The following is a 15,876-nucleotide window of genomic DNA, read 5'->3' on the forward strand; positions in this document are numbered from 1 at the left end:
ACTAGCATCTGATATTCAATGAGAGCCAATAATGATAAAATATATCAATCTAACAAACAGGGTTCATTAATATGTTGATAAGATGATCAGTGAATGTCGTCACTTTAGTTAGAATATAACTTTAACCAGGTTGACACTGGATTATTGGCGCTTAACCTCAATGAAAAGTGCTCCGAAATATTATACCATATTTTATATAATTGAACGCAAACTCTATATAAGCTCTGCGCACAGTCCCAAACGCCTTTACATTACAGTCAAGTTACTGGGTACAATTCAAAGTTCTGCAACAACACCGACCATGACCTGTATGTAATGACGTCCATGAGCCATCCAGCACACGACATTCCTCCTACACACACATACACCTTTAATCTTCTGAGCTACACACCCGAAGAAGGTGACGTCACACACAGGTACAGGGCTGTAGCTACACTGACGTGTCTACAGTATTTCTTCTGGGAATTTGTGTTGTTTTAGCAAACGGAGCTGCAGCTTAAATTCTATAATTGAAACTGGTATATAATAGTGGATTCTTTAAAGGTGGGTCCCAATGTGTTTTAGACTTAGCATGTTTAACTTTGACCTGTTTAGAAACAGAGAATAAATCAAGGGTTTCAGTATCTCCCTACAACAATGTTATTCTTGGCAGCACTGTGTATTAGGACAGAGGTCAGACCAGTCTCATGCCAGAAGACAATTTAGACCATCAATGCCATAAGTGAACATTTTAAAAAGTGAAATTAGAATTACACAGGTGAACACATATAATTAATCCTTTTAATATACTGTTTTTGATCTATGGTCAAAATTGTGTTCAGGAAAAAAATGTCCACCTAAAGAAAAGGTTTATTTCTCAAATTTAAAGTAAATAAATAAAACATGAGCATTCAGTCACGTCTGAATGTCGACTTATGATAGTTACAGTATTGTCTCCAACTGTTCTAGGTTCCCAGAAGTTAGAGATAAAGGTTAATTGCTCATTTGATTTAGATACATTTGGACATTGGCCGTTGCCTCGTGGAAAGCTTGCATGTGGCTTACATAACATTTAGCAGAATGATGAACTAACTTGCAAATATGGCCTGACAATTAGGCGTATAACTGATGAGTTAGTCATAGGAAATAGTAACCACCCTGAGGTCACTGGTATTTGGGGAATTACATGTTACTAATTTGAATTTATGAACTCCTCTCTCTAATCCCCCACAGTTCCTCCCTCCTAATGCCATTCCATTACAGACATATTTTAAATGCTTCAAATATCTGTTACGTGTTAGTTTGTTATCCATGAAAAACAACAGCACTTTATTGTCCTTTTTTTTAAGCGTATCTTCCAGTGTCTGCTTAAAATCATACTTACCAATTGGCTTTTTGTTTAGCACATTAGATAGAAAGCAACTCCCTAGCATTATGAAGTTAAGAAAATCACCCTGCATTGTCCTTTGTGCAGCGACGGAGTGAAAACATAATTCAAATATGTCTGCACATCTGAAATGGAGAATGGACTGCATTTATGTCGCGCCTTTCTAGTCTTTCTCGACCACTCAAAGCACCTTACAACAAACAATCAATCTCAATCCATCCAATGTATTGTTTCTACGTTAAATTGAGGTGTAAAACCCTGCGGCAGTATACATTTAAGGCACATCTTATTCCTGCTGTGAGACAGGGTAGCAGTGGGCTTGAATGATAAAATTGCGTTGTCAAGGTAACAAGTTGTTCTGAAGACTGCAAATATGTCGTACAGGGGATGCTCCTATGAAATATTTCAACCTGCAGCCTCGGTAGCACTGAACTACACAAGCTCTGCATTTCACTCCCTCTAAGTCAAGCAGGTAACTGCAGATGTAATATGGTTTGCATTCATAATTCAGAGACATTTAATAGCCAGTCTATCTTCATCAATGTTATTGAAATTATTCACTGCAAATCTCATTTGTAAAACCAAATCGTAGCTGTCGGAAACCTTGGGGTGGCAATGTGATTTCTTCCAAATGATGAATGAGGAAAAAGGTGGGGACTGCTGGAGAATAGAGATACACAGTGGCACCCTTTAACATGGCTCCTGATGTAACCATGGATACCTCTATTTCATGGATGGAGTAATTTTAGCTGGAGTGGGATCTGAAGGACAGACATCACTGTTTCTGCACTGCACATCATATATTATCATCTTAAATCATCACGTTACACTCCAGATATATTGAAACACAGCAGTAAACAGCAGTCTTGACAATGAAGTCGATAGTTTTGCAGATTATATGCCAGCAGGTGAAGAACATTCAATTTGAGGACAGTTGCTGAGTTGAGGTCAGGGAGAAAAACTGAATCATAATCATGATCAATATCATAGCTGTAACTGTCCTCAGATTATTTGGGATTCCACATGAGGCTTTGAGAGGCAGAAACAAGAGAGATGTTTTAAAATATGCAAAAATATTATTGGATATGTTGTTCATGGACATGTTGCTGTGGTATTTATGAATTATAGTTCTGTTTGTGTTGAGAGTGGAAGATAGTAGCCTAGTACTGAGGCTTACCAGTTGAGGAGAGAAGAAGAGAAGTGTCTGCATTGTCAATGAAACAATGATAGCGCTGGCCACGAGGGATTAAGACCAGATGTAGCTATGATAAAAACAGAGCAGCAATAAGACAAACTCAGACACGTCTCGAAGTCAAGAAACAACTCAAAGTGTCAGATTCAGAACACTCACCAGATAAATTCCCTTTTTTTTTTGTTGCAATTGTTGTCGTGATTTTATGAGGGAAAAAAGTGAATATAAACAAATGGGATACTTTCTTTTAGCAATGTTAGGAGGTAGACATTTCCACATGACTCCAAAGGTTATAAGCACATATTTGTTGTTGAGTGGTGTGTGTGTGGAGGATCCTTTTGTAAACTGATGAAAAAAAAAATGTTAATCCTATTTGAACCCTGTCATGATTAAAATGGCATTTTTGGATGCAAATCTCCATTTTACTATGTGAAAAAATACAAAACCAGACAGACAGGGCTTTATAAGCCTGACTACAATGCAGCCGTGCAGTGGTTCACATCAGCCATGGCTTTATTGAGCTAATGGCAGACAGATCTACATTTATGTAAATTAACTAAATTATTTGTACCAATTTTTTTGCTGAACGCCGAATACAGTAGAGTATCTGTTTTAATACAGTAATGTGCTTTGCTATAACAAAGCTCTGTCTAACGCTCTCTTACTCCACCTGCTGTTTCTGTCCTCCAGCTCTTCAACCCATGTTCAGGTCCAATCCCATGTTGAGCCAGTTAAACCTGAGGGGGGTGCTGTTCTATGCTGTCCTGGCCTGTGTGGGGCTGTGCCAGGGAAGGCAGATGATTAAAGTCGACATTTGATCTTTATGCCAACATTTAAATTATTCATATTCAACCATGTATGACATGTGTGTATGATTTTTTGACTTCTTTTAAAGTTTTTTTTGCATGTATGTGCTTCTATTAGTGGATCAACAGCCGAGGAATGACGGGAAACAGAGATGGGAAAATGACAAACAAAGCTCCCCTGTCGGACTCGAACCAGGGACTGCTTTGTTTATATAGCACTTAAAGCGCTTTGAGCACTTTACAACAGAAGCCAACATTCACCGAATCACACACACAAATTCATATGCACCTTCTCATCAGTGGTGATAAACATTTACTCACTCACACATCGGATGGGGTCCAGTATCTTGCCCATGGACACTTCGACATGTAGGCTGTAGGGGCCAGGAATTGAACCACAAACTTCCGATCGGTGGTGATGACAGCTATATGTCCGGAGCCACAGCTTCACCGCAGGCCAAGGCCCCAGTACATCAGAATGAATGAAATGTAAGATGTGGCCATTGTATCTGTGAATACCTAAGGCTCTTCTCCATCAGCAGAAACAGAAGCAGTTTTTCTTGATATGAGTAAATCAGTGCTTATATGATCCAATTATCAGAGAATAGGATTTTGTCAAAATAAATGAAAACACAACTTTCTCTCCATTCTTATTAAACTGTGTTTAATTATTCAATGTGTTGTGCTATCATTTTTAAACATGCCCCACATCCATTAGCAAATCCCTCCAGTTCGTCTATGAAATTGTTTAACTTCCATTAAAATATAATTGTTCAAAGAAATCGTTCATTTATTAATATGGCAAAGTAAAACCGCGGGGTTGTATAGCAGGAAGCTCCAGTGGGCCTCAGCTGTCACTATAATGCAGTTGTTCTCAGACCATGATGGGGCTCTCCAGCTACACGAAGGTCCCAGTCAGTTTCCTATTCTAGCATTCTTCAATGGTTAGCCATGGAGTGAGAGAATGACGACCATCCTGATCAGAGGGTCCGGCTCACTCTCTGTTAGAAACCTGTAGTCGAGACAGACAATAAAAATCACATCTGAATACCTGAGATCCAACTATTATAAAACCAGGGGGACAGCATATTTAAATCTATAATAATTTGTAGGCTACATACAGAAAACATATTACTTAATTATTAAGATAAGTTTAGGTATTCTGTTTAATGTTTATGTTTATTGGATAGAAAAAACATTTGTTCCCCTTTGTGTGCCATAAAACGCCCTCAAATACATGTATGTGTGGAAGTCCAAGTTAAAATTAACCTGCAGAGGTGAATCTGTTTTGAAATAGATAACCTCTATAATTTTTACAGTGTTTTTTAGGGCTAAAATATTTTACTATGACTCTTCCGTGTGTTTAAAACCTATTTGTACAGGAAACATACAATCTTAGTAATTTCCCCAGTTCACCACCGCAGTGAAGCCAGCCTCCACTTCGAAAGAGACAAACTAGTCCCCACGTTGTTTTGCGGTTCGTAGGCATTACGGTAAGAGCGTGGAAGAAGTGGCTTCAAAATAAAATAAAAGCTAGATTCCGGTGAATGTGATGGGCAATTTAACATTCATTCAATAAGTCAGTCAGTCAGTCAATAACACATATAATAATACAAATAATAGTAATAATAAAATAAAATGAATAAATGATAAATGCAACTATTAATAAGTACAAATAATAACTACTGCCTGCATACTGTACTTCAGAGAAACATTGAATTCCTTTTGTGTGAATAATAACTCAAACTTAATAATAAAAAATATCAATAACCAATATGACCAGACACTATATATACACACACCGTATAATAATTCAAGTATATCCAGAGACGGTTTACCAATCAGTTTATTTACTGAAACTCGAAGTAAAGACGGAAACAACTGTGAGACATCCTCTCGCAGACCAGCTCCTCTCTGGCGTGTCAGTTCGTGTCGACGGATCCTCCTGACAGCTGAGTTTAGTTAGAACTACAGAGTGCTGTTTCCTTACGGTAACGTTAAATATAAACGTCGAGTTTTACCGTTTACATTAATGTGTTATTAGATAATTGGTCATCACAGTCATTTCAAGTGTTGCTGTTAACGTAGCTACCTTTAAGTTAGCTTAATGTTAGCTTAGCTAACGCGTAAATTAGCTAGCATTAGCATCTTTACGATCTTTACAGGCAGTCGTCAGTACGGATACAAGAGGTTGCACGGTTTACCATTAGACAATGCTTTAATGGCGGTTGGGTCGCATGCATAAACTAACCTGACATAATGCTAACTTTCTAGAGTAATGTTAATATACTTTAATCTTCTGCTGGGTTAGAGCACGTTAACGTACCCACTTTTAGCAGTAAGTTAGTACTGAAGTGGGACATTTAGTTACCAGCTAGTGGGATTGTTAAAGTCTGAATATAAAGTTTATTATAAACCTTTTAAAACTGATGCATTGTTCTCATTCTGGGTGCGGCATTGAATGTTTTCCATAACAGGAAACCTTTTAAGAGGGGGTAACTTTAGTGGGCGTGCCACTAATTACTTTCTGCTCGAAGAAAACACCGGACATGCTGTCGCTTGTTGGGGAACAAGCTCAACCAGTTCTGGGGTTCAACCTGTGCATTTTTGTAATGGTCGACATTAACATTATATTTTCTGTGTATATTATGCTTTCTTGGTATGCCTTCTACTCCTGCTTTCTGAGCCATTATGTGTAATAATTAGATTTTAATTACGCATAGATACATTCATAAAATCATGACCCACAGTGTTGAAGTCATTAGTCAAGGAGTGACTTAATTCTGGACAGTGTGGTGCAAATCCTTCACCTAATTCATGTTTCATTTTGCATTCACAGTTGACTGAAGATGTTTTTTGCCAAACAATTTATCAGTGGCATCATTGATGTTGTCAGGTGAGAATATACACAAAGTCTAACCTGTAAAAGCCAAAAAGAGATGGTTTGTAGCTTCACTTGTCTCCTAACTTTTTGATCCTGTCTTTTTAGCAACATCGACCCAGCCCAGTTTGTCCCTTCTGAACCTGTGAGTGACAGTCATTACATTACCAGCTGTATCTAGCCATCACTGTTCTGCTAACTCTGCATTCTAATGTTAGCTGTGACTCTGCCCCGCAGCCTCCACCACGCAGGCCGGCTGTATATGCAGAGCAGCATGAGAGCGATGAGGAGAAACAGTTCCGCAGAGTCTTTCAGCAACTCGCTGGAGATGTGAGTCCTTTTACGTCTTCATGGACTTCTCTTTGAATTTCTGTTTTCTGCAGTAACCACACTATCTATATACAGTATATTCTAATCCATTAAAACGAGAAGAACATCAAAGTCTGTGTCTGTACAGGTTTCTGCTGACTTTGTGATATTCACAATGTTAAATATTTGTCACATAGGACATGGAAGTGAGCCCGTCTGAGCTGATGAACATCCTAAACAGAATCATTTCAAAGCGTAAGACGTGTGTCATATTTAGAGTATCTCTTACACATCCCTTTGTGTATTTCTTGTAGTTCTTTGTGGTGTGCTCTGTTGTGTGATCCAGTCATTTACAATAGTTACACATTTTATTTTTCTGAGATTTACAGAATGGTGAATACCTGTTTTTCTTGTGTTTCAGATGGAGACCTGCAGACTGATGGTTTCAGCATTGAGTCTTGTAGGAGCATGGTGGCAGTCATGGATGTATCCTTTCTCTCACTGTAGGCTTTATGTGTTGTGCAATCCAGCTGTCTATACGAAATTGACATTAATGGCAAAGTAAAAATGAGGGATACACTGATTCCGATTTCTTAAGTTTGTCCTGCCGATTTTTCTTTCTAAGAACTATAATTGAAAGGCTATACAAAGTGAAATGTTGGCTCACCAGACTCCATCACACCCACAGCTCATTAAGACTGTGGGTGTCATGATTTGTTCATCAAAAGAGATTTTCACAATTGGGCCCAGCCCAATACATACAGTTAGGGTTCATAGCTCTGTAATGTAAGATGGAAAGTTTATTAATAATCCATATTAGTTGCAAATAAAACTGAGTAAAGATAGCTATATGGGATTAAGTGATCCATTTTATTTTGTAGAGTAAACCTCAACTGCAATGCTGACAGTTAACGTTCATTCCCTGCTGTGTATTCTACACCACATGAATGAGGAAGGCACGTAAAGACCCACCTTGGGCAAATACAGTGTGTCCACAAGTAATGCAACAGTTTGTCTAAGCTGGAGCCACAGAAGAAAATCTTGTCTGTTGTCCTTAATGCTAGTTCAGAGTGACAGCACGGGAAAACTGGGCTTTCATGAATTCAAACACCTCTGGAACAACGTAAAGAAATGGCAGGCAAGTACAGCAGGTGCATTTTATTTGTACCGTGGTCAGTATTAAATGATCTCCAGTAGAAGTAAACGCAGAAGAAACTTGAAATGTATTCAGTATCAGCTGTTCATTGAAAAGAAGGATTTTTATTTGAATGATTGATTAACTGCCCTGTTTGACATGCATCTGTAAGCAGTGTTTACTGAAGGGCACACATTATTAATATGGAACAAATCATTACCTGTCCATTGCATCTTGGTAACCTACGTCAGTAATGTGGCACATGTATGTGTTGCTTGTTGAATTGAGCCTACCAGTACAAGACAAACACCCATTCCCTTTTTTAAATGTAAAATAAAAGCAACATAAAATAAATAACATTTGTATTCATTCTGAAAATAATGATTTTAAAGGAATTTCTCATATAGTTGTTACACCCACACAGGAGATGGAGTGGTCTTCCACCAATTTGGTCGACATGTAGAAGTGTCGTTGGGCAAGATACTGAACCCCAATTTGCTGCTGATGGCTTAGCCAACGGTGTGTGTGAATGTATATCTCCTGATGAGCAGGTGGCACCTTGTATGGTATGAATCTGTATGAATGGGTGAACGCTGACTTGTGTCGTGAAAGAGTGGTCGCAAAGACTAAAAGCGGTGTATTTATCATTCATATGTTTAGGTTGTTGGAGAGTAGAATAAACTATTTTTGTGAATCGGCTTACTATGAAACGTTCATGGTTTAAATGCTTTAAATACTTGTTATTGTTTAGGGAGTTTACAAATCCCATGACGCAGATGGCTCCGGTGTCATTGGTGCAGATGAGTTGCCCACTGCTTTCAAAGCTGCTGGTGAGTTTTTCCTTTCAAATTTCCTCTATTGTTGTTTAAATGTTTGCACAGTTACTGAAAACTGGCAGGAAAAACAAGACGTTATCAATAACCGTAAAGGGAGCCACATGTACAGCAATAGTCATGGAAGCATTAAGAACTTACAAAAGGGCTTTTGATTAACCATCAACAGTCATGTGGCTGTGCTTATTTATTTTGGATAGTTGTTTCATAAGACAGAAACCTATGTACATGCACCCTTTGTCCAAAAGCTATTTAATAGTACAGTGTTTTCACCTGTTCATCTCTTCCTCAGGATTCCCCCTCAACGACCAGCTGTTCAACATGATCATTCGCAGATACAGTGATGAAAAGGGGAACATGGATTTTGACAACTACATTGGCTGCCTTGTTCGGCTGGATGCCATGTGCCGTAAGTTTGAAAGAGCCGTCCTAAAATAGATGGCTTTATTTGTTTTGCAGCTTTATCTGTGGGATAAGAATGATTGACTCATAAACTGAAGGTGTTGTAGGCTTAACGAGTGTTTTGATTCAGGTGCCTTCAAAACCCTGGATAAGGATAACAACGGGACGATCAAAGTCAATGTTCAGGAGGTAAACTAATCTGTTTTACATTTCAGAGGGTTTGACTGCAATCTTGATTTTTAAAAGCATTTGATTGAGTTGATGGTAAACATTCACTGTTAAAGCTGCTCTTGTGTCTTTTCAGTGGCTTCAGTTGACCATGTACTCTTGAGTCCAGACGACGTCTCTCCTGCTTGTTATAAGGAACCACTTTGTTTGTCTACACAGTACAACATATTTTCTCAACCATCCCCACACTTTCCTGCTATTCAGAAAATCCCCTGCGTGTGGAGGTTTCTTTTGAATGTTAATGCAATGCAAGGGTTATGGGATTGTTCACTGCTACATTATACTTGCAAGACAGAATTTATATTTTATTAGTAACCCAGAAAAAGCACAAACCAGCACTCAGTGAAATTACCATAGCTGAGGATCAGAACATGATTCAGGTGCATAAAGATGATAGTATGTTGAATTGGTGTCATTTAGTTTGCTTATTTAGCATTTGCTTCTGATCTTCCTCATGCCCGAGAGAAGGCAGGCCAACATCAAGATGTTTTACACGGTGACATTTGTGAAAGCAGCAAGCTCCTGTTCATATATGGCTGGGATTAGTTTCAAAAAGATTGTATGTTGGAGGGATCTGTTATGCCGCGTTTCCACTGCATGGTGCGGATTGACTTTCTTTTTTGGTTTTCCATTATGAAAAGTTGTGGATAGTACCTGGTGCTTTTTAAGTCCCACCTCAGCCGAGGTTCGATACAAAGAGGTGATGTTAAAACACTGCTGACTACTGATTGGTCTGAGAGAATCGTCACTAGCATGTCACAGGACATCCTGCACAAACCGGGCGTTTTTAAATAGAAAACTACCACAATAGGGATCGCTGTAATTCTTTCCCTTAACCCAGATTTTAAAAGTGACAGCCGGCAAAACTACAGCGTACACCACAAAGTGCAGACATTCCTCTGTTTGGTTGCTGATGAAAGTATTCAGCAGTGGAAAACAAAAAGGAGAAAAGCACCTGGTACCAAAAGTGAGTGGAGCCATACTATGCGGTGGAAACGCAGCTTTAGAAGGCTCTGTGTAGATAGCCTACCTCACTGTATTTGGATTGAAGAGAGGTTAACAGTGTAAAGCTGTGGCTAAGTTGGCGAAGTTTTTTGGTTTGAATGGCCACCCACATAGTTGTTTCCATCTTTGCCGAGTGTTATCCCTTTAAGAAAGGTGTTGGCTGTATAGAGTGCTTGATTGGCACCTCCATCTCTCTGCTGTTCCATCTTTAGCAGTCATATTACTACATGAGGTTTAGTGACTTCTGAGTAATTTCTCAAAAAAGCTCCCCCCTCCCCCACACACACTTCAACCGTTGCTCGGTACTGTGCTAATACAGAAGTTATTGCTGATAACATGTCCACAGCATTGCATAAGCAAAGCATCCACCCTCCAGTTCCCCCTCAGGTTGACACTGTTAATTCTATCAGCACGGTTTCCGTTGTTTGTGCAAGTGGCCATCGCCATGTTGGGAACAGGATTGTCGGGGAAATGGTCAGTCAGTCTGTACAAACCTACGGCGCTCAGAGAAGGTAAACGGGTATAAGTGCACCACGTCTTTGCAGAGACTCATTTAAAAGGTTAGAACACTAATGTCAATCATCAGAAGACAAGACAACCATGTATAAAATATCTAGACCGCTTTGTAACGTTAAACATGTAGCGTTTGTTAGACCACAGTCATATTCATTATCTTTATGAAACCAGCCCCAAGCCCACTGACAGGAGATTCTTGTGCCTAAACAACAGTTTGATACAAAATGAAACACCATTTTGTTTACAACTTAAAGAAAAGTAAAGTAGATGTGTGTATTATAGTACTCTTGCACTGCAGCATATTGCATGCCAATTAGGGTTTGATGATTTGTACACCATTATTTTGCATCAGAATTGCACTGTTACTGTAAATGCATAGTGTGCTGGAGTCCAAATGCTTTGTCCTGAAAGTAATGTACAACAACCCAAGAGACAATGTTTCGTTCGGGCAGGCTAATGTTTTGCCATTTAAAGTTTGATGCTGGTAATGCAACTTGGCCATAGAATTCTGTTTCAGCAAACTGATCATATTACCCATCACTGTATACTGCCTGCACAAGATCATGCCAACACAATTTGTAAATTGATAATATATAACATGCGTACGCCACTAATGCATGCAGCCAATGGCAAAGATGCCAATATTAAATGTTTTAACCATGCAGTTATAGACGCATGGTTACTGAAAAGGATTGGTGAAATAAATACCTGTGCCATATTTGGAATAAAAACGGTATGTTAAATGAGTTTGTCTTATTCTTGGTGCACTATTAACAGTTGTGGGCTATTTTTAGTCATTAATGGAATATAATTTGGGCTGGGATCTGCTTCTGGACCAGCAGATTGTAAATGGCTATAATGAATGTAAAATGTTTTTGTGTGCTCAAATTATAGAGTTACAGCCAATAGTTTGTTGTTTAAAGGGTTGTTTGGTGCTTCATAGTTATATCCATCCAGTCAACCTTAATGTCTCTCTTTCTGGCCTATGAAAGCCTTTTAGGATTCAAATCTGAAAGGCTTTCAAATTGAATGTCTATATACATATTTAATATAACCTGGCAGATTGAGATACAATCATGCTAACTGTTGAGGCAATAAAGTGATAAATACCAAAGCCCTCTTAGTCAAGAAGTGCGTGTGTGCGCGCGTGCGTGTTTTGACTCGACAGCCTACGATACCAGAAAATAGGCGTGCTCCTTCAAAATAAAAGCACGGTGTTACAACGGGAAATATAACGGAGTAACGTAATTAGCGAATTCACTAGATTAATCGTTGTTATTGTTATAAGTTACACGTGAAACCAATGCTTGAAGGACCTGTACTATTTCCATACTAATATCATTACGTTCGTCAACACATTTCTAGCCAGCTGCTTTAGTTAGCTAGCAAACTAACGTTAACCGGACATCTTTTGTGTAGCGTTAGCTGCATACTGGCTAGCTTGACAATAGCTATCTTGTCGATAGGGAAGTTTATCATTACGTTTCTGGACCAAATCCCAACTTCTTTGACTTTGGGGTATGTTCACCATCTAATTAAATATTTTTGCCAGTAAGGTATTCCTCGTGAAGTGAAGTCACGTTAACCAAGCGTATTCCTTAGCCTTTTCTGACTCTACGTAGCATTAGCTAACGTTGTCTTGCTGCAAAGAGAGCTAACCCAGTGTGTGCTGTTGTGTAATATTATACTAAAGCTAGCGAACTAAGTGCATGTTGCACCATATGCGGGAAATTAAATAGCTGTCACCTGTTACAAATAACCAGGGCAATGTGGGTATCAAGGTATATTATGAGTGTAACGTTAACGGCGAGTGGGCTTTACATATAGCTAACTAGGCTGTCGTGATAGCATCGTCCATTGTCCATTCACTTTGACGACTAGCACTGATATCGAACCGGTTCTGTTTCCCTGTTTAACGACATGAGAACCTTTAGACATATGCATGTAACTGCGTTTCAATTAAAATGTTGATAATATTCATTCATTATCTATCTTAATTAACTCACTACATCTGCACACACGGTCATTGCTCAGCTGTTGAGCCTGGAGTCTAACGTTATCACTGTATCAATACTACCTACCTTAAAGTATACTTTATGAATCAATACATTCGTGAGACATGAGCAAATTCATTATTAACACTCCCGTGGTCTTTTAACTTTGTTGTTAACACAACACCCCCTGTCAGACAGCTGGAGAAGTTGAAGCACAGCAGAGACTACAAAGTAGCTGGATACCTATTGACACTGTGTGGGGAGGATGTCTTCACCAATATACTACAACCAAGACAGTGTTACTCGCTTCAAGAAAAGAAAAGCTCGCTTCTCTTTCAGTGAAGTCCACATACTGTTGGATGAAGTGAGGAAGCATCGTATGGTTGTTGTGGGTATGTGTCTTCAAGTGCTTATCCCATTAAAAATGAAGACGATTGTACTTTGAGGTCTGTAGCTAGTTAATAAAAAAAAAAAGAAATAAACAAAGCTAAGCAGGTTTTAGGCAAATGGTTTGGGCATATGAAGGTTTACTAGACATAACAATGAATCTGTGAGTAATAAAACGTTAACTGTGGCCTGAAAACTGTCACAATGACATTTCATGGCAAGTGCTTAAGGTCTTTTTGTTTTGTACCCCAAAGGCAAATTCAATCGTGGTGTGCCAACAGACATAAAGAAGCGCACATGGGCAGAGATTACTGCACGTGTCAATGAGATCGGGGAGTGCCAACGTGAGGTCATCGAGGTCATCAAGAAATGGTCGGATCTAAAGTGTGACACTAAGCGGAAAGTGGCTGCCATGCGGTCTGGGACAGTGCCTAACAGGGGCCTCAACTCTCGTCTCTCCCGAGACCTTAATCAGACTGAGAAAATAGTGCTCCAGATTCTAGAGATGGACGAGGAAGATGGGCAGAGCACGGGAGACTTTGGCCCACTGGGAGATGACGATGATGTGCCAGAGGAGGAAGAAGAAATGGAAGAGGAGGATATGATCGGAATGCAGAGTTCTCCTAATGGTGGGTTGGACATTTCGTCTATGCCCCCACCAACGTCCTACACCATGAGTGAGTGTCAAGAACAAACATAGTGTCAGTATTTACTCATCTTCATCTCAGTCTAAACAACAGTGAAGTTTATATGTCTACATTACACACACCAAGTTGTTTTGAACAAATCCACGTCACCCTCCTCAAGGGCATTGTGTGCAAATATGGTTCTCAAATTTTCTCACCGGATATTAATTTATGGCACATGGAACACACACACACACACACACACACACACACACACACACACACACACACACACACAGATGGCCTATTGTTTTAAGTAAACTGTTCCTTTTAATAGCTTAATTAAGAAGTTTGTGGGGAGAAATGCATGCAAACTGTTTTATTTAAATGCTTTGAATGTTGTAGGGGACTCTTCACAACCTACATTTGATGTGCAGTATGAGGTACCTGGAACAGAAGGTGAGTTGTCAATATTTAGGTACAAATTAAGAAAACATTTTGCAACATGTTTTGAGTAATAAGAAAACAAGATAACAAGTCTTTTTCTCTGACTCAAGATGTTGAAGCTGCATTTGGAGACTCAGACGATGACCAAAGGGATGACGTGCTTCCTTCCACTCAAGCTGCAAAACCAACAGAGGATCACCAAGGAAACAATGGTATCCAGAAACAAGGACAACCTCAGATGTCCTCTGGACCAGCAACGTCTACAGCCACGCTTCCAATGCCAGGTCAGCCCTCGCAGAACATGAGAGACAGCATGCTACATAATGCATCGCTGAGCCTTCAAGAACAGCATGCCACCAACATCCTGTTGGAGACGGTTTCACGCTCCCTCGAGCTTCTGTCTGAGTCGGTACAGCAGCTGGCAGAGACTCAGCAAGAGTTTGTGCGGGAGTCGCTGCACCTTCAGCGAGAGACGGTGCAGGTTCTCAGAGACTTCACAGGTGGAGCCATTGCACTTATGCATGACAAACTAAATGGACGACCAGCATTATAGCAACAAAGTGTCAGACAGATGTTGTTAAGTTGTATCACTGACTACATACATGGCCTTCAGGTGCAGGAACCTTTAAGTTCCTTTGGACTCCACCGCTGGTTACTGTACTTTTTGATAGTAATCAACAGATTTTCTGTTGTTATATTTTAAAACTGTATTCGTAGAAACATTGTATCGATGGAATTGCTGTCTGTGAGGTTACATGGAAATGGATTGAGAAAATAACCAACGTCAGCCATAAAGAAAGAACATGTGGAGGGTGTTTGTCTTCTGTTTTTTTTTGTGCTACTGAGCATTTTTTATTAAGCATACACCACATTTAAAGCCTCTACATTCTTTTAACTTTGACATGCAAAGAATGAGTCTTTGATTTTGAAAAGTCAGTCAAATCCGTTTGTATGTCCTTGTGTAAATTGTAGTTGCATCAGTGTCTGGAGATTATCACATGTACTGTAATGGTGAGTGGATTTCCACACCTGACCATTATATGGTCTTTATGTCTGAAAGCTAAACAAGGTGTGTTAGATATTTTGACATTTTATGTAACTGAATAAGTTGTGATTGTCTGATTTTGTTTTTTACATTGCAAACTTGAAAATGAAAAGTTTCAACAAGTTTCTTTTAAATATGAAATAAACCCCTCATGTATTTAAAGAGAACAGAAGTCATTCTCCTAGCTGTGACTCTAGTGGACATGACTGTGTGAATCATCTGGATTCAGGAGCTGCATTTTCCTGTCTGGTGCTTTATTGTCTTATAGCCTGCATCTTACAGTATTGTTGATCAACTGATTGTGTTGTTCACTAATGATGGTACATTTCAAATCATCTTAAATGAGAAAATATGAACTGCTTTATGGTCTAATTATCCAATAGACTGTTAGAAACCTTAAGACAGCAGTAATGGTAAAACAACACTTGTGATCTTTATCCGTAAGTGCTCTTAAACTAATAAATGAGGCTTCAGCTGTTTTGCATTGTATATCAAAGGCTTTCTTATACAGGGTAACACTGGAGATATTTAATATGTTTCCTTCTGAAAGACCAAAAGCAACAATGAATTGATCCTAAGAAGTGTTATCACTGTGTCCAAATCCTGATGTGTCGTATTCCTCTGAGCCATAGAGCTCCATTATTGTGCTATTTGGAAACACATCAGTGAGCCATGTAGTAGTAACATATGAATTGATCCCCCCA

At 39.2% G+C, this 15,876-nt stretch overlaps 2 protein-coding genes across 6 annotated transcripts; both read left to right on the forward strand.

Annotated features, from left to right (window-relative positions):
- Window positions 1-5,202: 5,202 nt before the first annotated feature.
- On the forward strand, window positions 5,203-11,419 carry capns1a (calpain, small subunit 1 a). Of its 2 annotated transcripts, none has more exons than XM_029447890.1 (11): window positions 5,203-5,355; window positions 6,204-6,260; window positions 6,354-6,390; window positions 6,483-6,575; window positions 6,752-6,809; window positions 6,976-7,040; window positions 7,624-7,692; window positions 8,441-8,519; window positions 8,815-8,931; window positions 9,055-9,113; window positions 9,229-11,419. In XM_029447890.1, exons 2-11 carry the CDS (start codon window positions 6,214-6,216, stop codon window positions 9,253-9,255), a joined length of 651 nt encoding a protein of 216 aa, XP_029303750.1. In that variant the 5' UTR covers window positions 5,203-5,355; window positions 6,204-6,213; the 3' UTR covers window positions 9,256-11,419. The 2 variants fall into 2 exon arrangements, with proteins under 2 accessions (XP_029303750.1, XP_029303751.1); XM_029447891.1 differs by lacking the exon at window positions 5,203-5,355 and adding an exon at window positions 5,905-5,973.
- Window positions 11,420-11,876: 457 nt separating this feature from the next.
- On the forward strand, window positions 11,877-15,334 carry LOC115018707 (nuclear apoptosis-inducing factor 1). 4 transcript variants are annotated; one of them, XM_029447889.1, is made up of 5 exons: window positions 11,877-12,191; window positions 12,862-13,059; window positions 13,309-13,683; window positions 14,086-14,139; window positions 14,238-15,334. In XM_029447889.1, the coding sequence occupies exons 2-5, from the start codon at window positions 12,933-12,935 to the stop codon at window positions 14,678-14,680; spliced, it is 999 nt and encodes a 332-aa protein (XP_029303749.1). In that variant the 5' UTR covers window positions 11,877-12,191; window positions 12,862-12,932; the 3' UTR covers window positions 14,681-15,334. The 4 variants fall into 4 exon arrangements, with proteins under 4 accessions (XP_029303749.1, XP_029303746.1, XP_029303747.1 ...); XM_029447886.1 differs by having other exon boundaries at window positions 11,878-12,191; window positions 13,309-13,731; window positions 14,238-14,680; XM_029447887.1 differs by having other exon boundaries at window positions 11,878-12,191; window positions 12,866-13,059; window positions 13,309-13,731; window positions 14,238-14,680.
- The last annotated feature ends 542 nt before the right edge of the window (window positions 15,335-15,876 follow it).

This window comes from Cottoperca gobio, chromosome 14, assembly GCF_900634415.1.
Source record: "Cottoperca gobio chromosome 14, fCotGob3.1, whole genome shotgun sequence".
Taxonomy (NCBI): Eukaryota; Metazoa; Chordata; class Actinopteri; order Perciformes; family Bovichtidae; genus Cottoperca; species Cottoperca gobio.

Excerpts from the sequence above, each read along its gene's own strand:
- capns1a (XM_029447890.1), top strand. The coding sequence starts at position 6,214 with ATGTTTTTTGCCAAACAATTTATCAGTGGCATCATTGATGTTGTCAG. Across the intron at positions 6,391-6,482 it reads AGTTTGTCCCTTCTGAACCT|CCTCCACCACGCAGGCCGGC; the intron begins GTGAGTGACAGT and ends TCTGCCCCGCAG. Across the intron at positions 8,520-8,814 it reads CACTGCTTTCAAAGCTGCTG|GATTCCCCCTCAACGACCAG; the intron begins GTGAGTTTTTCC and ends TCTCTTCCTCAG.
- LOC115018707 (XM_029447886.1), top strand. The coding sequence starts at position 12,933 with ATGTCTTCACCAATATACTACAACCAAGACAGTGTTACTCGCTTCAAG. Across the intron at positions 13,732-14,085 it reads ACCAACGTCCTACACCATGA|GGGACTCTTCACAACCTACA; the intron begins GTGAGTGTCAAG and ends TGAATGTTGTAG. Across the intron at positions 14,140-14,237 it reads TGAGGTACCTGGAACAGAAG|ATGTTGAAGCTGCATTTGGA; the intron begins GTGAGTTGTCAA and ends CTCTGACTCAAG.